The sequence below is a fragment of the Maniola hyperantus genome, chromosome 16 (genome assembly GCF_902806685.2).
Source record: "Maniola hyperantus chromosome 16, iAphHyp1.2, whole genome shotgun sequence".
NCBI classification, from domain to species: Eukaryota; Metazoa; Arthropoda; class Insecta; order Lepidoptera; family Nymphalidae; genus Maniola; species Maniola hyperantus.
In genome coordinates, this window is record NC_048551.1 from 2,770,324 (window position 1) to 2,793,754 (window position 23,431).

At 40.2% G+C, this 23,431-nt stretch overlaps 1 protein-coding gene across 5 annotated transcripts in view; it reads left to right on the forward strand.

Moving 5' to 3' along the window:
- The window catches only part of DAAM (disheveled-associated activator of morphogenesis-like protein), a 134,916-nt gene extending 112,308 nt beyond the window's left edge, over nt 1-22,608 (forward strand). For 4 of the 5 annotated variants that reach the window (XM_069503992.1, XM_034977073.2, XM_069503990.1 and 1 more), the window contains 17 exons: nt 4,649-4,816; nt 5,609-5,833; nt 6,621-6,761; nt 7,462-7,690; nt 8,237-8,464; nt 9,081-9,223; nt 10,370-10,519; nt 12,561-12,716; nt 13,215-13,289; nt 13,626-13,955; nt 14,624-14,763; nt 15,555-15,716; nt 16,159-16,338; nt 17,004-17,127; nt 18,001-18,246; nt 18,923-19,105; nt 19,694-22,608. In XM_069503992.1, the coding sequence (XP_069360093.1) occupies nt 4,649-4,816; nt 5,609-5,833; nt 6,621-6,761; nt 7,462-7,690; nt 8,237-8,464; nt 9,081-9,223; nt 10,370-10,519; nt 12,561-12,716; nt 13,215-13,289; nt 13,626-13,955; nt 14,624-14,763; nt 15,555-15,716; nt 16,159-16,338; nt 17,004-17,127; nt 18,001-18,246; nt 18,923-19,105; nt 19,694-20,008 (3,195 nt within the window). In that variant the 3' untranslated portion in view covers nt 20,009-22,608. The remainder of the gene's footprint in view (nt 1-4,648; nt 4,817-5,608; nt 5,834-6,620; nt 6,762-7,461; nt 7,691-8,236; nt 8,465-9,080; nt 9,224-10,369; nt 10,520-12,560; nt 12,717-13,214; nt 13,290-13,625; nt 13,956-14,623; nt 14,764-15,554; nt 15,717-16,158; nt 16,339-17,003; nt 17,128-18,000; nt 18,247-18,922; nt 19,106-19,693) is intronic. The other variant, XM_069503991.1, reaches the window with a different exon arrangement.
- The last annotated feature ends 823 nt before the right edge of the window (nt 22,609-23,431 follow it).

Consider the following 23,431-nt stretch of genomic DNA (forward strand, 5'->3'; position numbering starts at 1 on the left):
AAACGGAGCAATGCGCAATAGGTGCATACGCATAGACCTGATTTTTTGCATGGTTTATTCTTTTATCCCGGTAAATCCTAAATCCACGAGGGCGATGTCGCAAGCATCATCTAGTTTTCTCATAAAGCCTTTACGTGTTGGATCTAATGTGGAGTACATTATTAATCACATAATAAAACAAATTGATATTTGTTGTGTATATAATATTTTATCGTTCTAACGTTCCTGGCACAATAAATGTTTATTCCGGTTTTTTGCTATTATACCGTTTTTAACTTCTTAACTTTAGCATTTATGTACAACACAAGCATAAGGTGCAACCCATGACCCAAGACTAAGGCAGTGGTCCGACCGCCGGCCGGCGAGAAAACGACTAACTAAGTATCGGCGATTTTCTCTCTCAAGAAATGCACAATAACGAAACGAAAGAGATGCATATATCAAAAGTTGCCCTCTGACTGTTCACACTGTCGGCGACGATTCGCTTTACTAGTTTTGTCGCGACGAGCTTCCAAAAATAAACTCGCTCAGCGATATTCGTTCAGCGATGCTCGCTCGCTAAACACGTGTAACGCGCGCGCAGTTTTGCACAGGACTGAGCGCAGAGCGACCGCGGGCGAATGGCACGAGTAAAATCGCTCGTCGCACTTGCACACTCGCTTATAGCGCGGCGACAAAACTATCGAAACTACACACTCGCTTCCCGCTGATCGCTAACTCGTTTATAGTTTCTAGTTCTACTCGTTTCTCGTTCATCGTCGGCGGTCGGACCACTGCCTAAACGTGTACCTACAAATTAATTCATGTGTATAAATAAACCAGGGTCTTATTCTTACCTGAATAAGCCAGTAGTGCGCAGCGACCCGTAAGATATGAGATGATGGGGACACCTAATTGCGGTCGTTATTATAAACATGTTCTAAACGCTCCGACTCGCTAATTAGATAATTCACATGTCGGCACCAACATGGCCCCAACAGTTAAAACATTCTTCACAAAGTAAATTCAAGCTTAAAAACTTTACACGAAGAATTTTAAGTGGAGATACACCTACTGCTTTATGCATCAACCTCATAATATATTCTTAGTGTTTACTACCTTCATAGTTCATATGCTAGGGTTGCCTTTAAAGATCACTTTCTTCTTCTTCTTTCGAGTTGAGATGATGACGATGATTTCGAATTAGTGTGATTTTTTTCACGCACATGCAAAGCTGTGATAGCCTAATGGTTAGGACGTCCGCCTTCAAATCGGAGATCGAGGGTTCGATCCCGGGCACGCACCTCTAACTTCTCGGAGCTATGTGCGTTTTAAGTAATTAAATATCACTTGCTTTAACAGTGAAGGAAAACATCGCGAGGAAACCTGCATGCCTAAGAGTTCTCCATAATGTTCTCAAAGGTGTGTGAAGTCTACCAATCCGCACATGGCCAGCGTGGTAGATTATGACCAAAACCCTTCTCACTCTGAGAGGTGACACGTACTCTGTAGTGAGCCGGCGATGGGTTGATCATGATGATGATGCTATGCATACTGTGGAACCAACTCTCTTCGGCGGTGTTCCCAGTAGATTACAACATGGAGTTAATCAAGGGGCGGACCAACAAATTCCTGAAATGCCGGCAATGCATTGGCGGTTCCTCTGGTGCTGCAAATGTTTATTTGGCGGCGGCAATCACTTAACATCAGGTAACCCGCCTGCTCGTTTGCTCGCTATTTAATTTTTTTTTAAAACGTTCATTTAAAAAAATAACAAGGAAAAAGCACCTGCTTATAATTTTGCACCTACCTATGACTATTATTACGAAATGATTGATTAATAAAGCGCGTCGCCAAGTAACAGGCCGTTATGTCATGAATCTCGGATTAGTGCGATGACTTGTACAATTCTTCACAATGCTTACTCTCTATTTGTCGAGAGTGCTTCCATTCCCATCAATCAAGTAAGATTCTACCTTTTTGCTTTCGATTACGACATTTCTTTTGATTATTATGTAACCAACAACATGGAATTGATTTAAATTGAGTGAAGTATGCTGTATGTAAATGGCTATGGCAAAATTGCCCGGTGAAGGTTTTTGGCTGGAAAGTTGGATTATAGTTAAATATAGAGTGCCACTACGAACGCTGATAAAATTGTTAAGTCTATAAGTTACTTTTCCGCAGACATTTTTTATTTAGATCAAGGAATTTGAAAAATATTACAATATTCTTATTAAAGACTAGCTTTGCTCGCGACTTCGTCCGCGTGGACTACACAAATTTCAAACCCCTGTTTCACCCCCTTTCAATCCTTCCTTAACGGATGTCTACGTCATAATAGCTATCTGGCATGCCAAATTTCAGCCCGGTCCGTCCAGTAGTTTAAACTGTGCGTTGATAGATTAGCCAGTCAGTCAGTCAGTTAGTCAGTCAGTTAGTCAGTCAGTCACCTTTTCCTTTTATTCTTTTATATTTTATGATATTAATTTCGGCCGTATGTCTATCAGTTGCAATTTGAATCGCTTTTTTTTTAGAGCTGAAAAACATTTCTCACAAGTTAATCATTATGTTTCGTAATATTTCGCCTTCTATCATAAATGCCATCCCGTAAATGGATAAAGTATAAGCATATAAGTGCGCAACATACCAAATTTTAAAACTCGCGATGGTATTTTTAAATACTCTTAATGCACTTAAGTCGACCCTTTTTGTGGAACATTTCCTTTCAATTTCGACGAATCCGTGCGAAGGTTGCGAGTTCCTCAGATCCGGTCTCGCGGATTAGGATTGTGGTATTTTACATTAGGCGAGGTCCCCATGCAGATAATTAATGCTCGACGAGCAAGTTTCTTATAGAGCATGACCTAATGTAGGTAATGCGGCGACATTGCGTCCACATATTCGAATTTGATTTCGCAGCGTCGGCTCTAGCCCATGTAGCGCCTGGGTGCAATCAATACCCTAGTGCCCGCTAGAGTCTAGTGGGCGCGCGATCAAAATTAATTATTTTCACTAGTGATCGGAAATTTCGGTGCAAATAGAATAGAATATATTTTTATTCAAGTAGACTTTTACAAGTGCTTTCGCATCGTCAGGCAGTTTAATTAACCACTGGCTCGGAATGCCGTTCCTACCGAGAAGAACCAGCAAGAAACTCGGCGGTTGCTCTTTTTAAGTGTTCAACTTTCCTACAATGTTATTATACCATACTGTACAAGCCATTGCAGCCCCGTGCATTGCTGGAGCGAGTCAAATCCGAGCTTTTTTATCGTTTACATAGTCTTCGACTATGCTTTTTTTGTCTGCCATAACACGGCCGCAGGGTCTTCGAGACCGTCGCGAGCGATGCATGCTCTTTGGAGGCATGCTCTTTCTTTCACCATTTCATTCAGCTAGCGCACCGCTCGGCACCTCCTAAGACACTACGCCCGTGTGCGCTGCATACCCTGCACCATAGGTAAAGCCGGTAAAGCCGGTAAAGCCGGCACTGTGCTTTCGAATGAAAATCGTCGAGTTTTGCATGTTCGATCTTTAAAACTAGCGCTGTTGTTGTTCAAAACTAATTCAACTCAAGAATTCTATGAAATCTCGTGATTAGTTTAATCGCCACTTAAATTTTTAAATTTTCTTCGAACAACTCAGTGTTAGTCCTACTCCTACCTAATATTTTTTTAACAAACTTCATGAACGTATTATTTTGGTAAAGTTGCAAACACAGTCACGTTGCACGTTGGGACTCGGCTTAAGGATTTAAAACTAGTGATTTTTAGCTATCCAATTCTACACGCAAATTACTCGCAGTCATTCGCTGTTTGGATACAAACATATTTATTTTTTTATATTGAAACACCATCTGTTTTAATTAGCCGACAACGTTCCTTAGGAACAACTTGTAGGGAATTTAAGGTGCACAGTTTTTTGTTGACTCTTGCAGGACTTCTAAACACAGAGTCATTATACGCACTAGTCGCCCGGCAACTCAGTCGTGGGCGACCGTTAGAATCTGTAATTTATATGGAAGTCGCCGGTGTCTATGCGCATGCAGTCGCCACAACTCTGTACGGGTACTGATAATAGGGATTATTTGTTTCGTTTTACCTTATACGAAACTAATTTAAAAAAATCTTTAAGTACCTACTAATTCTTTATTATCCTTCACTAGTAATCGGTAGCCTAGCGCTTAAAGACGTCGGCCTCCTATACGGGGGGTCGGGGGTTCGATCCCGGGCACGCAGACGCACCTCTAACTTTTCGAAGTTGTGTGCGTTTTAAGCAAAGCATCACTTGATTTAACCCAAGTTCTTCATATTGTTGCCAAAGATGTGTGAAGTCTGCCAATCCGCACTTGGCCAGTTCTCCTCCTCCTTCTCATTCTGAGAGGAGACCCGTGGGGTGATATCGTAAAACGTTGCGATAGCGACAGCAACGCGACAGCAGTAGCAATGCGACAGTTCATTTGCTGTCTCTCTTCTTCGTCTTATTTTGCTTTGTGGCTATTGCTGCCTTTCTCTAGCCGCTGTTTTGACAGCAATGATCGCGAGATATACGCCTGTCGCAAGCCTGTCGCGAGATACGTAATCACCCCGCCACGCCGTGCTCAATCCTAGCGGGTGATGGGTTGATGATGACGATGTAGATCTTAACGGATTGTTTTTCTTTTTTGCAGGAAGAGTTGGACCTAACGGCGGTGAACAAAGCGGCGATGATGGAACTGCCCGCGGCGAAGAAATGGCAGATCTACTGCAGCAGACGACCGCCGCCGGGCCAGCAGCTGCCACTAGCCACCGCGCCACAAGTCGAGGACTATATCAAAGCTCTCAATGAGATTGCTGATGTGAGTTGAAAAAAAAATCCGTATATATTGGGTTTTGGAGAATGATTTGAAAAATGAGTCAGGGCTGGTTTGTTTAGAAGCTTCGGCTGTAAGTAGATATAGTTATGGTTACCATCCTACTTTTACAGCCGTGGCTGCTACTAAGAAATTCAGATGAGGCTTTAGAATCTCCTCTGAATTTCCTCCTCCTCTCCTCCTGTGAATTGTCTCCTCTAATGGCGGCGGCGTACTTAGGGACGCCGCTGCCATTAAGCTTAATTAAACAGATCTTCGTTTGAGTTTTTTATCAAAAAAGATGCTACGTCTCGGTTCCACTCTATATTGCTGGAGCCTTAGATTGTCAAAATTTTGACCATGTCGCAGTGGCGAGCGCTGTTGTCTTAAAAGTGGGAGGTCCCGGGTTCGATCCCCGGTAGGCGCAATTTAGGAATTTATAACTTCCAAGTGATCGCTGGTATGATCTGGTGGAAGGCTGCGGCCGTGGCTAGTTACCATCCTACCGGCAAAGCCTTGCCGTCAACGGATTTAGCATTCGCGTACGATGCCGTGTAGAAACCGATAAGGGGTATGGGTGTGATAAAAACTGCGATAGGCCTTACAAGTTAGTCCGCTACGATCTTAGACTGCGTCATCACTTACCTACCACCAGCTGAGATCACAGTCAAAGGCTAACTTGACTAGCTAGAAAAGACTGCTTAAAGTTTTGGCAAAGTCGTGAAAAATCACATGATTTGCACTTCGAAAGTGTAAGCTTCGAAGAGGTATCACCATCTTTATCTTTTTTGCTTTCAGGCGTTCGCATCATCAGAAGGCGAAGGTGTCACTCCCACGGAAGCTTGCGCACTAGTCGACGGGTTGAAGACAGCGTTGAGGACCCGAGCGCATAGCTTCGTCATTCGCTTCATCAAGCAGGGTGGACTCGCTGCCTTACTAGAAGCGCTGCAGAGGGCGCCGCGAGACGATGCTATCACGAGGCATAACCTGATAGCAGGGATTAAAGCCTTGATGAATAACTCTGTAAGTTTTCTAATGATACATTTGTGTTGAACCCCCAAAATATTGAACCCTCAAACTAGGGTCCTAACTTCCTAACTAATCTTTGGTTCCTATTTTTAATTTAATGCCAAAGGCCATCGGCATATATCTTCAATTCAAAGTCTATACACAGTTCAGGGTAGAGTTGAACTCAATTATTTACAAAATTGAAAAAATAAGTATAATTCTTTACCAATGCCATCAAAATAATTGCGGTCACCTAAATTTCTCAACATTTTGGAAATAATATAGTAATATTCCGATTTGCCTTCTCATTCTGAGAGGATACCCGTCGATGGCGTAGCTTGGTAACCAAGGGCCCTGGGGCAAATCAAAAAATGGGGCCCCACTGCTATCGAAACTGGTTAGGTTTTATGAAGTAAAAATATTAAATATATACAAATAAATTCACAGAAAGAATTTAGGGGAATTCTCTCAACTGAGTTGCCATGATTAAAGTCAGGTTGCAACCTGTCATATTTATTTTGAAAATGGGAGAACTTTTCAAAAGTTTAGTTCGATCGAGATTTTCTGCTAAGGATTCGAGGGCCCCCTGAGCCTTAGGGCCCCGGGGCACTGCCCCGCCTTGCCCCTAGGTAGCTACGCCACTGATACCCGTGCTCAGTCACTACTGAGCACCCACTGGTCGGTGGTGGGTTGATCATGATTATTATGCTAATATTGATTCGATAAAGCCATATATTCTTTGCAATAGATTTGGTAAAGACTTTTTCTTTAAATTTACAGATTAACTGATTTTTTTTTTCAGACGGGTCGAGCTCACGTCCTGGCTCATCCAACCAGTATAGATCTGATAGCTCAGTCAATGGACACGGAGAATGTTAAAACCAAAGTTGCTGCGCTGGAGATCCTTGGTGCCGTGTGTCTTGTACCGGGAGGACATAAAAAGGTAATGGATACATTTAATACTTGAAGAGTTTTCGGCAATATTTGAACGTTCGAAACGTTTATTAAGTGGGCTCTAGGTACTAAGGTACATGATGATTATTTACTGACATCAATTACACAGTAATTGCACGAAAGTGCGCAGCTGCGCATAGCTACTATAAAATTAATGGTAGTATCAAAAATTAAAATTTCATAATTTGTCAAGTCAAATTAATAAGATTAGTTTAGTTTTTAAATCTAGTTTAGTTTTTACATATATCGGCAATTCGAGAACTATTAACATTAGCATGAGCTTCAGTTTTTGCCAATCCCAAAATCTCCCAACACGCCTGAAGAAGTTTTAACTTCAAAAACGTTTGTTTATAAACTGTGAATTTGAGTAAAAAAGAGAAAGTAATGACACTGACCATAGAACTATGAATCAGCTTAGTTTGTATAGTATAGTTGGTATGTCCCGCACACCCGCGCGTCTCCCGCGCTTGCCTGCACCGGGTCAGCCCCGCGCTGACCCGGTGCAGGCAAGCGCGGGAGACGGGCTGTGTGGGGCCGTGCGGGGCATCCCCTCCCCGATCGCCATCTTGACCTGTCGCGTACTATATTTAGCTGTTCTATGAGACTAACAGACGAACAAATGCGAATCTAACTAAGTAGACTCGGAGACCTCTCTTCGCTCGGTGAATAATAACCCAACCTTTTTTCAGGTGCTCGAAGCCATGGTCCACTTCCAAAAGTACGCAGGCGAGCGTGCGCGGTTTCAGGGCATAGTGAACGAGCTGGACCGCAGCACCGGCGCCTACAGAGACGACCTGGGGCTCAAGACTGCTATCATGTCCTTTGTTAATGCGGTTCTGAACTATGGACCCGGCGAGGAGAGTCTGGAGTTCAGACTGCATCTGCGATATGAGTTGCTGATGCTGGGTATACAGCCTGGTAAGTACAACTTGTCTAGTAATCTAAGGCTGACCATTAAATCTGCCTTCAGAAGATACCGAAAAATACACCTGCACAAATGTTTCTAGGAATTTATAGATTTACTGAATTGGAAGTTTCTAAAAGGCTGAGTTTATGCAACACTTAGGCTAAGATCTATCGGTAGGTATTTGAGATATTAATTTATTGGTTTCAGTGAAGATCTTTGCGGCCTTGAATTACGAACGTATTTCGCAGCATTTTAAAGAATTATAGCAAAACTCTTTAACTCAAACAATTGTAGTTCGATTACATAAATGGTTAATTTATTAATAATATTGTAGTAAGGAAAAGAAAAACAAAAATAACAAATAACTGTACCCAGTTGAAAGAGTGAGAAGAGAAAGTTTTTAGGTATTTTACTGATATTTGACTTTGCAAGCAACGGAATTACTCATATATGTTGCTTTCATTCTTCGACCAATTTAAGAAATGTTTTATCATGATCAGAAAAGTGAAATAGATTGACAACAGTTTTTAAAATGTTATAAAATTTTTGTTCCCCAGTAATCGAGAAACTACGAAAGTATGAGAACGAAACTCTCGACCGGCACATCGAGTTCTTCGAGATGGTGCGAAACGAGGACGAACGGGAGCTCGCTAGAAGGTTCGACAAGCAACACGTGGACACCAAGAGCGCGGCCGCCATGTTCGAGCTGCTGAGGCGGAAGCTGAGCCACACGGCTGCCTATCCACACTTACTGTCCATGCTGGAGCACTTGCTGTTATTGCCATGTGAGTAAATACTTCGATTTCGTTCATGGATTTTATGACGCAGCTAAAGAAATGTTTGGTGCATAGAGGTAAGTATATGGGCCAAGATTGGAGTTGAGAAGGCTACACTGACAAGAGTGAATGGGAGACCTTCAGGTAGGTTCTAGAGTTTTTAGAGATGGTGCGAAACAAGGAGGCTCAAAGGGCTAGAACCCAGAGCCTAGAGCTATGAAGCCATCGAAATGAGGAAAAACAGGAGCTTGCTAGAAGATTCGATAAGCCACATTCGAGCTGTTGAGACAGAAACTGAGCCACACGGCTGCCTATCCACACATACTGTCCATGCTGGAGCACTTGCTGTTATTACCATGTGAGTATCTTAGTTTTTAGGCAAGCTAAGTTAAAGGTGGTGTCTGATCGTGCAGGGGTAAGGGAGAGGACCATGGCAAGGCTGGAGTTGAGATGGCTACATCAACAAGGGTAAATGTGGTTTTAAATGTTACGTATTTTTTTGTGCTTTTCACGTCTCTCTTTTTATTCTTAGAGGAGACTCGTGCTCAGTAGAGCGTCGGCGATGGGTTGATGTTGCTGATGATATACCCGCAGAAGTAATTGATAAAAATCGTGTATTTTCCAGTGGAATACAACCCACACGCGCAGCACTGGTTGCTGCTGGACCGGGTGGTGCAGCAGGTGGTACTGCAGCAGCCGCCGGCCGGCAGCCGCGCTAACAGCGACCGCGACAGCACTACCACCGACAACTGCTCGGACAACATCAAAGTGAGTACCAATAGTGTATAAAAAACAGTTCGCTAGAAACTTGGCTTCCTTAACCAAAGTCAAGACATTGGCATCCTATACGTAGTACCAACTCGAACTATTAGCCATTCATAAGGATTGCGATAAACGATTGTACCTAGCTATCAACATTTTGGTCTAGTGACCAAGTGGAAACAAAGCGGCCACTTAAAGTGCATCTGGTACCTCAGAGATTTGCCATGGAGGTTTTTGTCTGAGGGGCCCGACGTCAGTCAGGGCATCAGTATAATATACTGATGCCTCGAATAAACATTTTCCTATCTTCTATATCTATACTAATATTATAAAGAGGTAATGTCGTTAAGTTTGTTTGTAGGGGGTAATCTCTGGAACTACTGAACCGAATTTGAAAATTCTTTCACCAATAGATAGCTACATTATTCCTGAGTGACATAGGCTATATTATATACACTCTGGCGAAGCCGCGGGGATCAGCTAGTAAATATATAAAAGGAAAAGGTGACTGACTGACTGACTGACCTATCAACGCACAGCTCAAAGTACTGGATGGATCAGGCTGAAATTTGGCATGCAGATAGTTATTATGACGTAGGCATCCGCTAAGAAAGGATTTTTGAAAATTCAACCCCTAAGGTGGTGAAATAGGGGTTTGAAATTTGAAAGTAGTCTACGCGGACGAAGTCAAATACAAATACAAATACAAATACAAATTATTTATTTGCTGATTGTAGGTACATTTATAAGTTGTCAATTACAATTTTTGTTTCGAGCTACAATCTACCATACTATGGTGTGCAAATTTGAATAGGTACACAAATAGAATTATTAATAGGAATCCTTACTACAACAATAGGCAACACAACAATTATTTATTAATACAATAGCTCAAATATCTCATTATTAACCTATTATTCATTATAATTAATCAATTATTATTATTTTGCATTTAAAAAAAAAAGTTTAATATTAAGTAAGTCATAAAATTATTATAATCTAATTAATGGCAAAAGGGCAGTTTCAAGTATTTCTATTATGTCCGAATAAGTACATACTAAAAAAAAAAAAAGTTATAAGTCAAATAAGTTAGTAAAAGTCGCGGGCATAAGCTAGTTCTATACTAAAGTAGAACATAAACGCTTTTTACAGGTATATGATCCCGATGTCGCTCCCTTAGAGATTAACGTAGGGGAGATAGTCCACCTACTGGCTAAGGAAGAGGAACTCGTCGCTGCCAGGACCAAAGCGGAGAACTTGGAGAGAGAAAATGTGGACTTAGCCACTGAATTGGCCAAAAAGGTAAATCTTTTGTACGTTTATAATAACCGCTGTGTGCTTTGGACGATTCAATAAAGTATTTAAAACACCGTAGACATATTTATCTTGATATATATTTTAAAAAAATGTTAAGTTTCTAAAATAAATATAGTAGTAATCTTAATAATGTAAAATTGTCGAGGCTTCACCTACAAGGGCAGGCGTCAAATGTTACTTACATTTGACGCTAGGTGCGCTATGAAACGACTAGGTTCTAATCTTTGATTTCACGTCACCCCTAACCTAATATATTTTGACAGATGTCGATTCAGGATCAAAACCAAGAGTTTCCTCACTCTGACAATGGTTGCTGCAGTAAGAGCCGGTTCCCACTTGTCGGTTGTCGGGACCGGATTTTAATCAGATGTTTGAATGCAGAACATTTTATATGAAGCTATTCACACTTGTCTGAAACTGATTTTGTGTCAAAATGTTCTGCCACCGGAACATCCGATTAAAGTCCGAGCCCGACAGCCGACAAGTGGGAACGGGTTCTAAAATACAGCCAATCGGCTAAGAAAAGAGAACTCAATCATATGGACAAACTGTCCTACAGCCTGAGGCTGAGGACATCAGTGCAACTGTTTCGCGATTTTTGCAATACTTTGTCAATGAAAAACCAAGAAAGTGCGAGAAAGCGTTGTTGCATTGATTATGCTTGACTTGCTCGAGGTCTTACAAGTCATGGAATAAATGATAATAAAAATTGTTGTTAGCTTAACTTTGTGTACCCTACTCTTAAGTCTGATTAATCGTCAGTTGGAAACGCTATAGGAATTTTTTCGGGAGGGAAAATCCCTGACTTAAAACACTTTAATGAATCGTCCTTTGCATAATAACTTTGGGTAGCGGTGATCGAATGAAAATCACATAATTTCGAAATATCTGCATTTAGTGATAACTCATTTGTAACACCAATAATACCATCCCATTGGCTTATAGTAATAAAGCCTGGGAGTTGGTTGGTTATTATTAATTAATATACTTACTTATTTTTTTCATAAAGGTAACTCCATTTTGCATATAGAATTTAAGACATTTATTAACAGTTAGTATTATGTCATACCATTGAAATCCAAACACGAGACATTTGGAAAAAATAACATTTTTTTTTATTATTTTGTTTTGTTTTTGTACTGTGAGCGAGGCAATTATTATAATCATAATCATTTATTTATTTTGCGCAGATATGGTAGGTACATGTAGGTATATTATATACTTGGGGTCTTAAAAATTAGGTAATCACATAGCCTGCCAAACATGGCGTGCAAAATTAATTGAACCCAGCATCTCATTTCACCTTCTTAAAATATTGTTATGTCATCATGTAAAAGATATTAATAATTCAAATATCTAATTCTATGCATTGTTTAAAATTTGTCATTTAAAAAGTCATCAACACTATAATAGTTTTTCTTTAGTAAAAAATTAAATAAATAACGTCTAAAAGATGAAAGGTTATAGCAAGTATAGGACCCTCATTATCCAAAACTCATAACAGGATACGTGATTCATTTTGATACTAAGGTCTCCTTATTATCTTTTCACTGACTTCTTCTGTATTGTATTTGTAGCATCATTCTTCCACCTTTCTGTCATTGTGGAATGGACATAGAATTCTCCTAAAGTACCCAAAGTAATCACCACCAAGTACCAGACTACCAAAGCAGGCAAACGTTTTCAGAGTATCTGAGATTTAAAAAAAAATTCATTTGATTTTTCTTTGTATTCATAGCCAATATCTTGAAAGCTGCGCTGTTTTCACTGTAACTCTCTCCAAAATAATACGTATGTTTTCTTCATTTCACTGTATTTGATACATCAAATTGTTGATTTCTTTATTCCCTCATAAAATCTAGTGTTGGCGACATTTTCTTTTTAAAAGTTTTTGTTTCAAAAACTAGTAGGGTCACCAAAAGTTCACCAAACGTTTTTATGCCTCGCTCCCAGTATTACCACGGTATTAGGTCATACATAATATCCACATGTTTACCAACACATTGCATGTGCTAACCACTAACAGGAGAAGCAAGTGGACCAAAGCACGCAAGAGAAGGAGGAGTTGGAGGGAGTTCTCTCCCGGCTAAAGGAGAGGCTGGAGAGGGAGACGGCCGCACATATGGAGTGCACGGAGAGGGCCCGTGCTTCTGCGTGTAGAGCGCACCAGCTTGAACAACAGGTAAGGGTCCTCCCTTGACTAAAACTTGGCTAACAAGTTGGCAACTTGGCTGATCAGATTCCTCAAAAAAGTGGATTTGTGGGATGCGCCTACAACTTTACTCAAGAATCAACTTAAAAGGGATACTTTCTTGATGTCTTGGTAGATTTAGAGTTGGTCTTTTTGTAAACAATATTATTCAGGGTTGTAACAGTTCACAGTTCTTTTGCGAATAATAATATAATTTTTATTTTAAACTTAAGGCCTTATTGTTAAACTGCTAAAATTTGAGCTTGGAGTATCTTGACCTGATTTCCGTAGACAAGCTGCCAATTACAAAATTGAATCCTGGCCATTTTAAAATCATCATCATCATCATCATCAACCAATAGATGTCCACTGCTGGACATAGGTCTCTTGTAGGGACTAGCACCGCCTGGATTTTAAAATACACATTCGTAAATACGCTGTCGTAAATTCATTTATCGTACCTATCTGTAATGTTCATTTTTTTTTCAGCTAAATCAAGAGCGATCTGAACGAGCGAGGTTTGAAAAACTAGTTAGCGAAGGAAGCATACCTGATGATGCAAAGGTGAGCTTAACACTTTTGAAGCCTTTTCTTTTTAAAGACGTTTAAGTAGTAGGGGAGTAAAAAGAAAAAAAGTCAGCGTATCAATAACTTTTCAGAGACATACACGAGATAGCAACTTTTTATTTTAAGTTTGACTTATTGACTAGACCAGACCGGGCTGGACCAGGCTGAATTGGGTTGGAACGGATTGGCCCAGCCAAAATTCACCGAAATAATATATGTTGAAGCTTTGCTTTTGTAGGGTATCCGCCGACGTGCACCTTTATTTTTCTTTAGTACCCACTTATAATTATTAATTTGTCACACCTAAATATGGTGTATTGTTTGTTCTATCAGGTCAGCAATCTAAAGAGCGCAGTAATTGAAACGTGCAGCGTTCCTCCACCGCCCCCACCCCCTTCATTATTCCCACCGCCTCCCGCTGCGCCCCTACCCCCACCCGCACCCCTAGCCCCCCCAGCACCCCTAGCGCCCGCACCGCCTAGACCGAAGAAGAACGTTCCTACACCAGGAAATCCCCTAAAGAGCTTCAACTGGAGTAAGCTGCCCGATACTAAGCTACACGGGACCATTTGGCAAGAGTTGGACGATACGAAGTTGTACAATGCGATGGATTTGCATGCTATTGACAAGATGTTCTGCGCTTATCAGAAGAATGGCGTACAGGTTCGAAATTTTTCTGTATTATGGGTTAAATTCATGTGTGGCCACACGCGTAGTGGTGCGTGTAGGGCAGTTTAACCTCTTTCAAAACATGAAACATCGCGGTAGAAGATTCTAAAACATTATTGAATTAACTATAATATGGGAGCAAAGCAAGCCCAATAATAATCTGGCATACTGGCGTTCCTTCCGAATACACTAGCATGAATGTCCCTTTTAAAATTCTATGGAATGTTGCAGCTTAGATAGGACAAAACTAGCCACCGTGATACTTTCTATTTAGTTTGAAATAACGAGATACTGGAGCAGATTCTGTTGTCTTTCTCTAAACTAAATTTAGAGTATCTGCATCCTCTTCTTTTTAATATATTTGCTAAAAAAGGACGGAACTTGAATATTATATTAAAAGACTCAAATTTTTAGTGCACGCTACAAATTCAAAGAATACGTTCGCGACTAGCAGCTAAAGTCACGAGGTTTGACGGCTCTAAATTAAATTTGAAACTGTCAAACTGTGTGTTTTTCATATTATATTAATAAGAAGAGGTACAGAGGATGTAAATGCTCTAAAATTTAGCTGTGCTCAGAATCAGTACCGATGACCAATTTTGGAAAAGTTATGGAAAGGCATCTAAGGGGAGAATAGCTAGAATGTTCACACAATTTTACAGAACGAAGGATCCGTAGAAGACTTACGTCAACTGGGGTCCAAGCCACGCACGAAAATATTGTCAGTGATCGACGGACGACGCGCACAGAATTGCACTATACTTCTTTCCAAACTCAAAATGACTGATGAGGAAATTTGTCGGTGAGTTTTTGATTTAGGTACAACTATGATTATAATATTTATTTTGATTTTGGGTACTCATCAGAATACAGATTCCTCTAAATCGTAAAATTAGTCGATAATAAGTAGGATCATGACATTATTAGTTAAACGACCTAGTTTGAATTGCCCTAATTTTGATGTTTGCCATCGATACATTATTATCTATTGGTCTTTATATTGATTAATATCTTGATTTATTCTGAAAAGTTACAGAACGCGGCCGAAAGTAATGTACATCGACTTTTAGAAGGAGATAATACAGATTCCTCTAAATCGTAAAATTAGTCGATAATAAGTAGGATCATGACATTATTAGTTAAACGACCTAGTTTGAATTGCCCTAATTTTGATGTTTGCCATCGATACATTATTATCTATTGGTCTTTATATTGATTAATATCTTGATTTATTCTGAAAAGTTACAGAACGCGGCCGAAAGTAATGTACATCGACTTTTAGAAGGAGATAGCAGATTTGTAGTGTTGCCTTTGTCATTGAGACCGACAAAACGTCATATAGGTATGAGTGATAGAGACAACGCTCTACAAAGCCGAAATGTCATTCTAAAGGCCGATGTACATTACTTTCGGCCGCGTACTGTACCCAAGCAGAGATAATACATATTATATTAAACAAGTATTAATATATTATCTCTGACCCAAGTAAACGCTCCAGACTCCAAAATTCTAAATTTAAAAAAGAAAATCTTTTGACCCGTTTAATACCTACATAACATTATTGTGATTCTATCCACTTAATACATCTTCCAGAGCAATTCTACGCATGGACAGCGGTGAACAGTTGCCTCTGGACATGGTAGAGCAGCTGCTGAAGTTTACTCCAAGCGCGGAGGAGGCGGCGCTGCTGGAGGAGCACCAGGACGAGCTGGACAGCATGGCGCGGGCCGACCGCTTCCTGTATGAAATCTCCAAGTGAGTGCAACTGCTCTATAGTCATTGTTCAGAGCAATTCTGAGCATGGACATCTCATCGTCATCGTCTTCATTTTGTTCTCACCTTTTACCCAATTCCCAGAATCTGCTTTCCTCATTATTTACCTGATTTTCTTCTCATCATGTATTAATGGTAATTTTTCTCTTAGAGTCTTTACCCTGCCGTAGTATCCACGTTACGAATATTGCAAGTAAAATTTGTTCGTCAGTACGAAGCGTAATCGTATAAGCTTTTCAAAGTAAGCAAATTACACTGAATGTAGAATTGTGTCTAATATTCTAATTTCTTTAAAACATTGTGGACATTTTTTATCAATAAAGGTGATCCATATTCGAATTCACGTCATCGCCAAAAAAAGTTCACCATCTTAGCTGGTTGAAGAACAACGTTAAAAATTTAATATTCCCTTTTTATTTTTCAGGATTCCTCACTACTCGCAGCGCGTTCGAACTCTGCTCTTCAAGAAAAAGTTTTCAGGAGCAGTTGCAGAAGCCAGCAGTCGAGCTTCCGTTGTGTTGAGAGCAGCGCGCGATATGACTCGCTCCAGACGATTGAGGGCCTTACTGGAGATCGTACTGGCGCTAGGAAATTATATGAACCGGTAAGTTTCTAGAACCGCCCACTACTCGCAGCGCTTTCGAACTCTGCTCTTCAAGAAGAAGTCCTCAGGAGCAGTTTCAGAAGCCAGCAGTCAAGCTTCTGTTGTGTTGCGAGCAGTACGCAGAATGACTCTCTCCAGACGATTGAGGGGTTTGCTAGAGATCGTACTGGCTGGCGGTAGGAAATTATATGAATCGGTAAGTTCCTAGAATATGTCAGGTCGAAAACCTCTCTGGGCAGTGAGCGATATGGTCTTGCAAATGGGAGATCTTGAGATTCATTCTTGGCAAGGTTAAATCGGGAATTAAGAACTATTAAATCTTAAGTCTGGTCCGCTGGCAAGCTTCAACACTTGTAGGTAACTCACCAACAAAGATGTGCCACCAAGTTATTAATGTTCTAGTACAATGCCGTGTAGAAACCGATTAGGGTATGGGGTACCTTAAATCCCTTTCCAGGTAAGCCCGCTTTCATCTTAGACTAGACATCGTCAAAAGTTAGATATCGCAATGGCTAAGAGTCAACTATGGAACAAACCTGTAAAAAAAAGTTTCTCGAATTCCCCAATGCCTATTCGAAGCAAGTTCGAGTTCTATTCTTGAAGAAGAAGAATTATTTAAACTGTTCTTTCCTTGGCAATTGAACCGAGTTGTTTCTGATTGTCAGCGGTGCCCGCGGCAACGCGTCGGGCTTCAGACTGACGTCGCTCAACAAGCTAGCAGACACCAAGTCCAGTGTGACGCGGAACACTACGCTGCTGCACTACCTCGTAGAGTTGCTGGAGACACAGGTAACTTTGCTGTTTCGGTGAGCGTTGCTTCACTTTAGATGCTTGTATTATACAGTAGCCGGCAAGAAATATTGTACATCGACTTTTAAAATGAGATTTCGGCTTTGTAGAGCATTGTCTCTGTCGTTGAGACCAACAAAACGTCACATAGGTATGAGTGACAGGGACAACGCTCTACGAAACCGCTTTCTCTTTCTAAACGTCGATGTACAATATTTCCTACCAGGTACTGTACTTGTTCACATTGAGTCTTGGCGCTAGCACAGTTGCGATAATATTAGATGTGGTGTGTGATCACGAACTAAATAGCTCTTAAGTTGGCCACACACATTTAATAATTAGGATAACTTTAGGCCTCATTTAAACGAACAAGATGTTTTAAAATTAAGCCCATTTGTTTGATATTCAAAATGTTAAGATCTGTGTCTATTTTCTATATATAAAAAATGAATCGCTGAATGTGTTGCTAATCGCAAATCTCGAGAATAGCTAAACCGACTTCGCTAATTCTTTTTTCATAATATTCCTTGAATTACCTACGGGAATGGACCTACGGAGAGAAAAATTAAAAAAATGTCCTGAAAAATAATCGACTGTTAGGCGGTACGAAGTTCGCCGGGGCAGCTAGTTGTTATATAAGTAGGCTCCATAATATGGTTAGATTCTGGCCAATGTAAATCTAAAGCAACGATTCATTTGAAAACCGAAGAAGAATGCTCACCTATAATAAGTTCGCTACCACCAAGACTCGTCTTAGTCAGGAAATCATTTTTAGGTTACCAGATTGTTCACCTATTAATTTAGAAAGAAGGCTTTTATAATCAAAACAATTTGAGTTTTAATATATTTAATTATTTTTTCTTTTTTATTCAGTTCAAAGATGTCCTCCTCCTCGAAGAAGATCTGCCACACGTCCGCGCGGCCGCCAAAGTGTGCGTTGACCAGCTTGAAAAGGACGTGGGAGCCTTACGCACTGGCTTACGTGAAGTGTCACGCGAACTGGATTACCACGCGACCCTACCCGCCCCGACGCAACCCAACGATGCATTTGTTCCTGTTATGAGGGAGTTCCACGCGCATGCTGTGTGCTCCTTCACACAGCTCGAGGATCTGTTCCAGGTGTGTGTGTATGTTAGCTCATACTACATCACGCTACACGACCCCAAGGCACGGCACCAACCTATGCCACGCAACACTACCCTACCCCACCCCATGTCATGATACGGTACACCACGCCATTCGTGCTGTGCGTTGACCAGCTGTAAAATAAACTGCTGTACTAAACACGTCAACATTAATCTCTCTTCGGGAGGTCGGGGGTTCGATCGCGGGCACGCACCTCTAAGTTTTCGGATGTGCGTTTTAAGTAATTAAATATCACTTGCTTTAACTGTGAAGGAAAACTTCGTGAGGAAACCTGCATGCCTGAAAGTTCATCAATTTTTTCAAAGGTGTGGGAAGTCTGCCAATCCGCATGGGCCAGCGTGGCAGACTATGGCCTAAACCCTTTTCACTATGAGAGCAGACCCGTGCTCAGTAGTGGGCTGGTAATGGGTTGATCATGATGATAATGATTAATCTCTTGTAATGATTTCCATATGAGCCCTGTACGGCGGCTCCTTGCGACTAATATAATGACCAAATATCGAACTTGAACGATTTAGCATTGTTGTACACACAATTTTAAGAGAACCCACAAGTAGGGACCTATTAGGGAAGAGTAAAATATTTATCATGCAAAAACTCAATATTTTTAAAAGAGAAAATTCTTTAATACCACCTAACCTCTGTTCAGGACATGAAGAGTCGCCTTGAGGCTTGTGCGCACGCTTTCGGTGAGGAGCCAAGCGCGTCTCCAGAGCAGCTGTTTGGCGCGTTGGACTCGTTCCTCACGCAGCTGGCTGAAGCCCGCGCCGAGTGTGACGCGGCCAGGAGACGACGGGATGAGGAGGAAAGGAGAACAAGACACGAACAAGAGGTAAAGCGGGCAATGGTTAGGTATTTTTTTTTTTACTGCATCGGCTTGAGGTGGGATTTACAGTACGCGGCCGAAAGTAATGTACATCGACCTTTAGAAGGAGATAGCAGATTTGTAGATCGTTGTCCCTGTCGTTGAGACCGACAAAACGTCATATAGGTATGAGTGACAGAGACAACGCTCTACTTTTGGCCGCGTACTGTACACCCAGTACACACACCTAATGGCGATCCTGGCAGAGTCGCCATGAGGTTTGAGACTTGATTAGAACACGTCTTATCTGTACTTAGGTTCGTTTAATCCTACTTAAATAAATGATATCACACTACAGGCTGAATATAATAGACTCCATTTAGTGACCAATATCTGACTTATCCAGCTGTCAGGAATTATTTTAAGTTAAGTTGTCGTTTTGTATGCATGCATTCACTCGATATATCAAGTGCCAAATACCCCACTAACCCTGGCATAGGTCTCCACCGAGATTTTGCTCTCTAAATTGGTTTAAGACTGGTTTATCATAATTTTCGAATGTTTCATTATAATGTTAATAAAAATCTGCATTTATTGTATTATTTTCTCTCACAGCTGAAAAAGCGAACAATGGAAAGGAAGCACGGTTCGAGTCTACTCGGTTCCGTGGGCAAGTCCCTGGGCAAGTCCAACGGCTCTTCCGATTGCAACGGCCACAGCACGGGCGAGAACTCAAGAGACGGCACCTTGACTAACGGACAGAAAGGAGAATTCGACGACCTCATATCAGCGTTAAGAACCGGTGACGTCTTCGGCGATGACGTGGCCAAGTTCAAAAGGTCAAGGAAAACCACCAAAGGTCATAAAGGAAGGGATTCCCCCCCTCGAGGAGTATGTAGGGAAGATTCCAGGGAGAGACAGAAGAATTGAGGTAATTCGGAATTGATTTTTGGAGTTTCGAATTGATTTTAAAAAAGTGATTTGATGAACTTTACGTTTGAAGTCAAGTGATATTTACCAGTGTTTTGGATGTAGACGTGTTTGTAGATATTGTACTAAACGAGTCACAAATAATATTGTAATTTGTCGATGATTTAGACGAATAGTTCAATAGGAATAAATATGCGCCAAATATAAAATTTCTTTAAATGTTTTTAGGAATTCCATTTTAAAGATCCCTGTTTGAATACTTACCTAATTATTTATATTTAATTGTGAGTTCTTTTTGGGTGAGTTATATTATGACATACATAACTTAATCATTTTTAACCGACTTCAAAAAAAGGAGGAGGTTCTCAATTCGTCGGAATCTTTTTTTTACTTTTTTTAAATTATACATTTGCTTTTGGAACTTTTTGGTCTGTCTAGTCTTCCCGATTTTATTTTGGTTCGATTATGTTTATGACTGAAAAGTAGGTACCATCCCATCTTATTACTCTTCTAGTTCTTCAAGTAACTCGATGCTTATAAAGAAATTTAATATTTGGCAGTAAAATGTGACGTAATCCAATAGTCAAATAGTAAAGATAAGTCAACTATTTAATTTGACAACGATTAATAATATTATCTGAAAATTTTCCACTTTTTGTATTGAATTTTTCGGTTGTGCCTAATTTTCTAACGACTGATTGATCTTATTCGTCAGATAACTACTTATAATGTGACTGCAAGGTTTAAGACTGTATTATTATTCCATTTAAGTTTAAAATTGTTTGAAATAAGTTTAAAATGTTTTAAATTCACATATCGCACATTTATACAAGGTTGGATTGAATTTAAAAGTAAAGCTACGGCCCCACCTGCGCATCATGAACGCGCGATGCGGGAGCGTCCACGACGCGAATCTATGCGTGCACACCTACGCGACACAAGTACAATGCGAATCGCGAACCTCATATTTTTTTGTTAGTGTATTATAGCTAGCCTAGGTCACTAGGTCCGCGCGTCCCACTCTGTAGACGCGGTCGATTCCCGTTGTAGGCACGTAGATGTGCATGGCACCATTAAAAATAGGTATATCTGGCGTTCCCGCTTTGGCCTCGCTTTGGACGCGCAGGTTTGAATGATGCTTTATAATTTTAAACGGACGTTTTTGTCTGTTTCGGACAAAGCCATTATTAAACGTATATGGGTAAAATATGAGTGGAAAATATTATAGGACAAACAGAATGCGAGATGTAGCCACTTTGATTAAATGTTTCGCTTACTTTCAGCGCTAAGAATCCAGGTATCAAAATAGCCAAGAACTATTTCTTACAAATTACAAACTATTAGATCGGGTGATAGCAAAGTTTTCTTTTTCAAAAAGTATCAATCGGCCAGATTAGCGTACAATTTATAACTCGATCTAATTATTCTTTTTTTATTCAGCCGAAAGATTTAGTTTTATTATTTTTTATTCAGTGGCGAAGAACGCTTTGTGTGCATTAGGCCTTAGCTTTGTACCTAACGAACGTTCAGTATTTGATTTGTCCCTTGCCGTCATGTTGGTACCATTGCTTTGCCAGGTTTTTATTCTGTGAAGTGCAATGGTGCCAACGTGACGGCAAGGGACAAGTTTAGTGAACGGAAGTTGCAAGATTTTGGAATTGTCTCTATAACTCGCGCCTAGATTAGGAATTGATTGTATCTATGCCTAAATTTAAACATATACGGCGTAAATTTTGGATATTTGTAACTTATATTAATGTAATAACTAAATAAATAGGTACACCATATTTGGGGATTTTCGATAAATTTACATTTTGTAATTTTACATACTTTCTTAGTGCGTTCGATCTGATTTTAAATTAGTTGTGATTTTGTATTTAGAAGGTAGTTTAAGGTTAACGCACACTTATGCGGATCGCACCGCACTAAACAGCCCGACACAATGTATTTCTATTGCTATATCATTCGACTTCAGCGTTTGTACGTTGTGTAATATATATGAGGGGGGGAGGGGGGGGGGGGGGGGGGGGGAGCTTTACATAACTACACATACACAACCCCCCCCCCCTTCTTCCCCTTCCCCTTAAGAACCACAAAGCCTGAATTGATGTAGCAATAGACTACTATTTGCTGATGGATACAAGAATTTCATATTATTAAATTACTTAAATGAATTCAATGAACTGTCTAAGTAGTAGGTGTCGTAAAACGCAGTGTGGTTTTTGAACGTGCAATAACGCACGGTGGGATCCTCTTGTGCGTGTTGGCCTTAAATATTTTTGTAAGAAGTAATTATTTATTTGAATCAACTCCGAGTTTTATTATAGATACTACTACTATTGTTCTTATTTTCCTGTAAATATTAATTTTTACTAAAATAATTTTAACTGAATAAAATGTTGCAATCTGTTACCGTGATGAGATGGATTTTTTAAATTAATTTATTTAATTACAACTTTAAATACCTAACCTATAGAAGTTTGTCATATATAATGTAAATTTTATTGTTTTGTTCAGGATTACTTAGACGTATATAATATAGTATATTATATTATATCTTACCTTGAATAGAAACTATTTAAATAAAAACCTTGAAATTAGCAATTTGTTTTACTTGATATTTTATAACACATCTTCAAAAAAGTAGATAGATGTATATCATACACATTTGAAAAATTGTTAAGAGTATACTTCGTATTGAAGAAATTCTCAGTAGGTGTAACACATAAAGATTAATTTATTATGCTTATTTAGTACCTAAGTGTACGCGACAGGTCGAGATGGCAATCGGGGAGAGAACGCCCCGCACACCCTCACTGTATTAATATATTAATATAAAACTGATTTTATATATATTATGATAAAACTGACTCGCACTTGGCCGGTTTTTATCTTTAGGTAGACACGCTAACGAGTAACGGCTATCCAAAACACCTCATACAAAAACAATTGTATAAAACACATAATATTACGAGTTGACCCTAATAAGGTCAGCAATTATTTTGGCCGCTTGGTTCATTTGTAGGCGCGGTGGGTGTAATGATATCTGTGGGCAGCTTCGTTAGGATCCGCACCCGTGTTGAGTTACCCGCGTTACCTAATGGTTCAAAACAATTTAAATAAGCTGTGATAGCCTAGTGAATAGGACGTCCGCCTTCTCATCGGAGGTCAGGCGTTCGATTCCGGGCACGCACCTCTAACTTTTCGGAGTTATGTGCGTTTTAAGTAATATCATTTGCTTTAACGGTGAAGGAAAACATCGTGAGGAAACTTGCATGCCTCAGAGTTCTCCACATAATGTTCTCAAAGGTGTGTGAAGTCTACCAATCCGCACATGGCCAGCGTGGTAGACTATGGCTAAAACCCTTCTCACTCTGAGAGGAGACCCGTGCGCTCTAGAACACTCACTTGGAAACCTTCCAA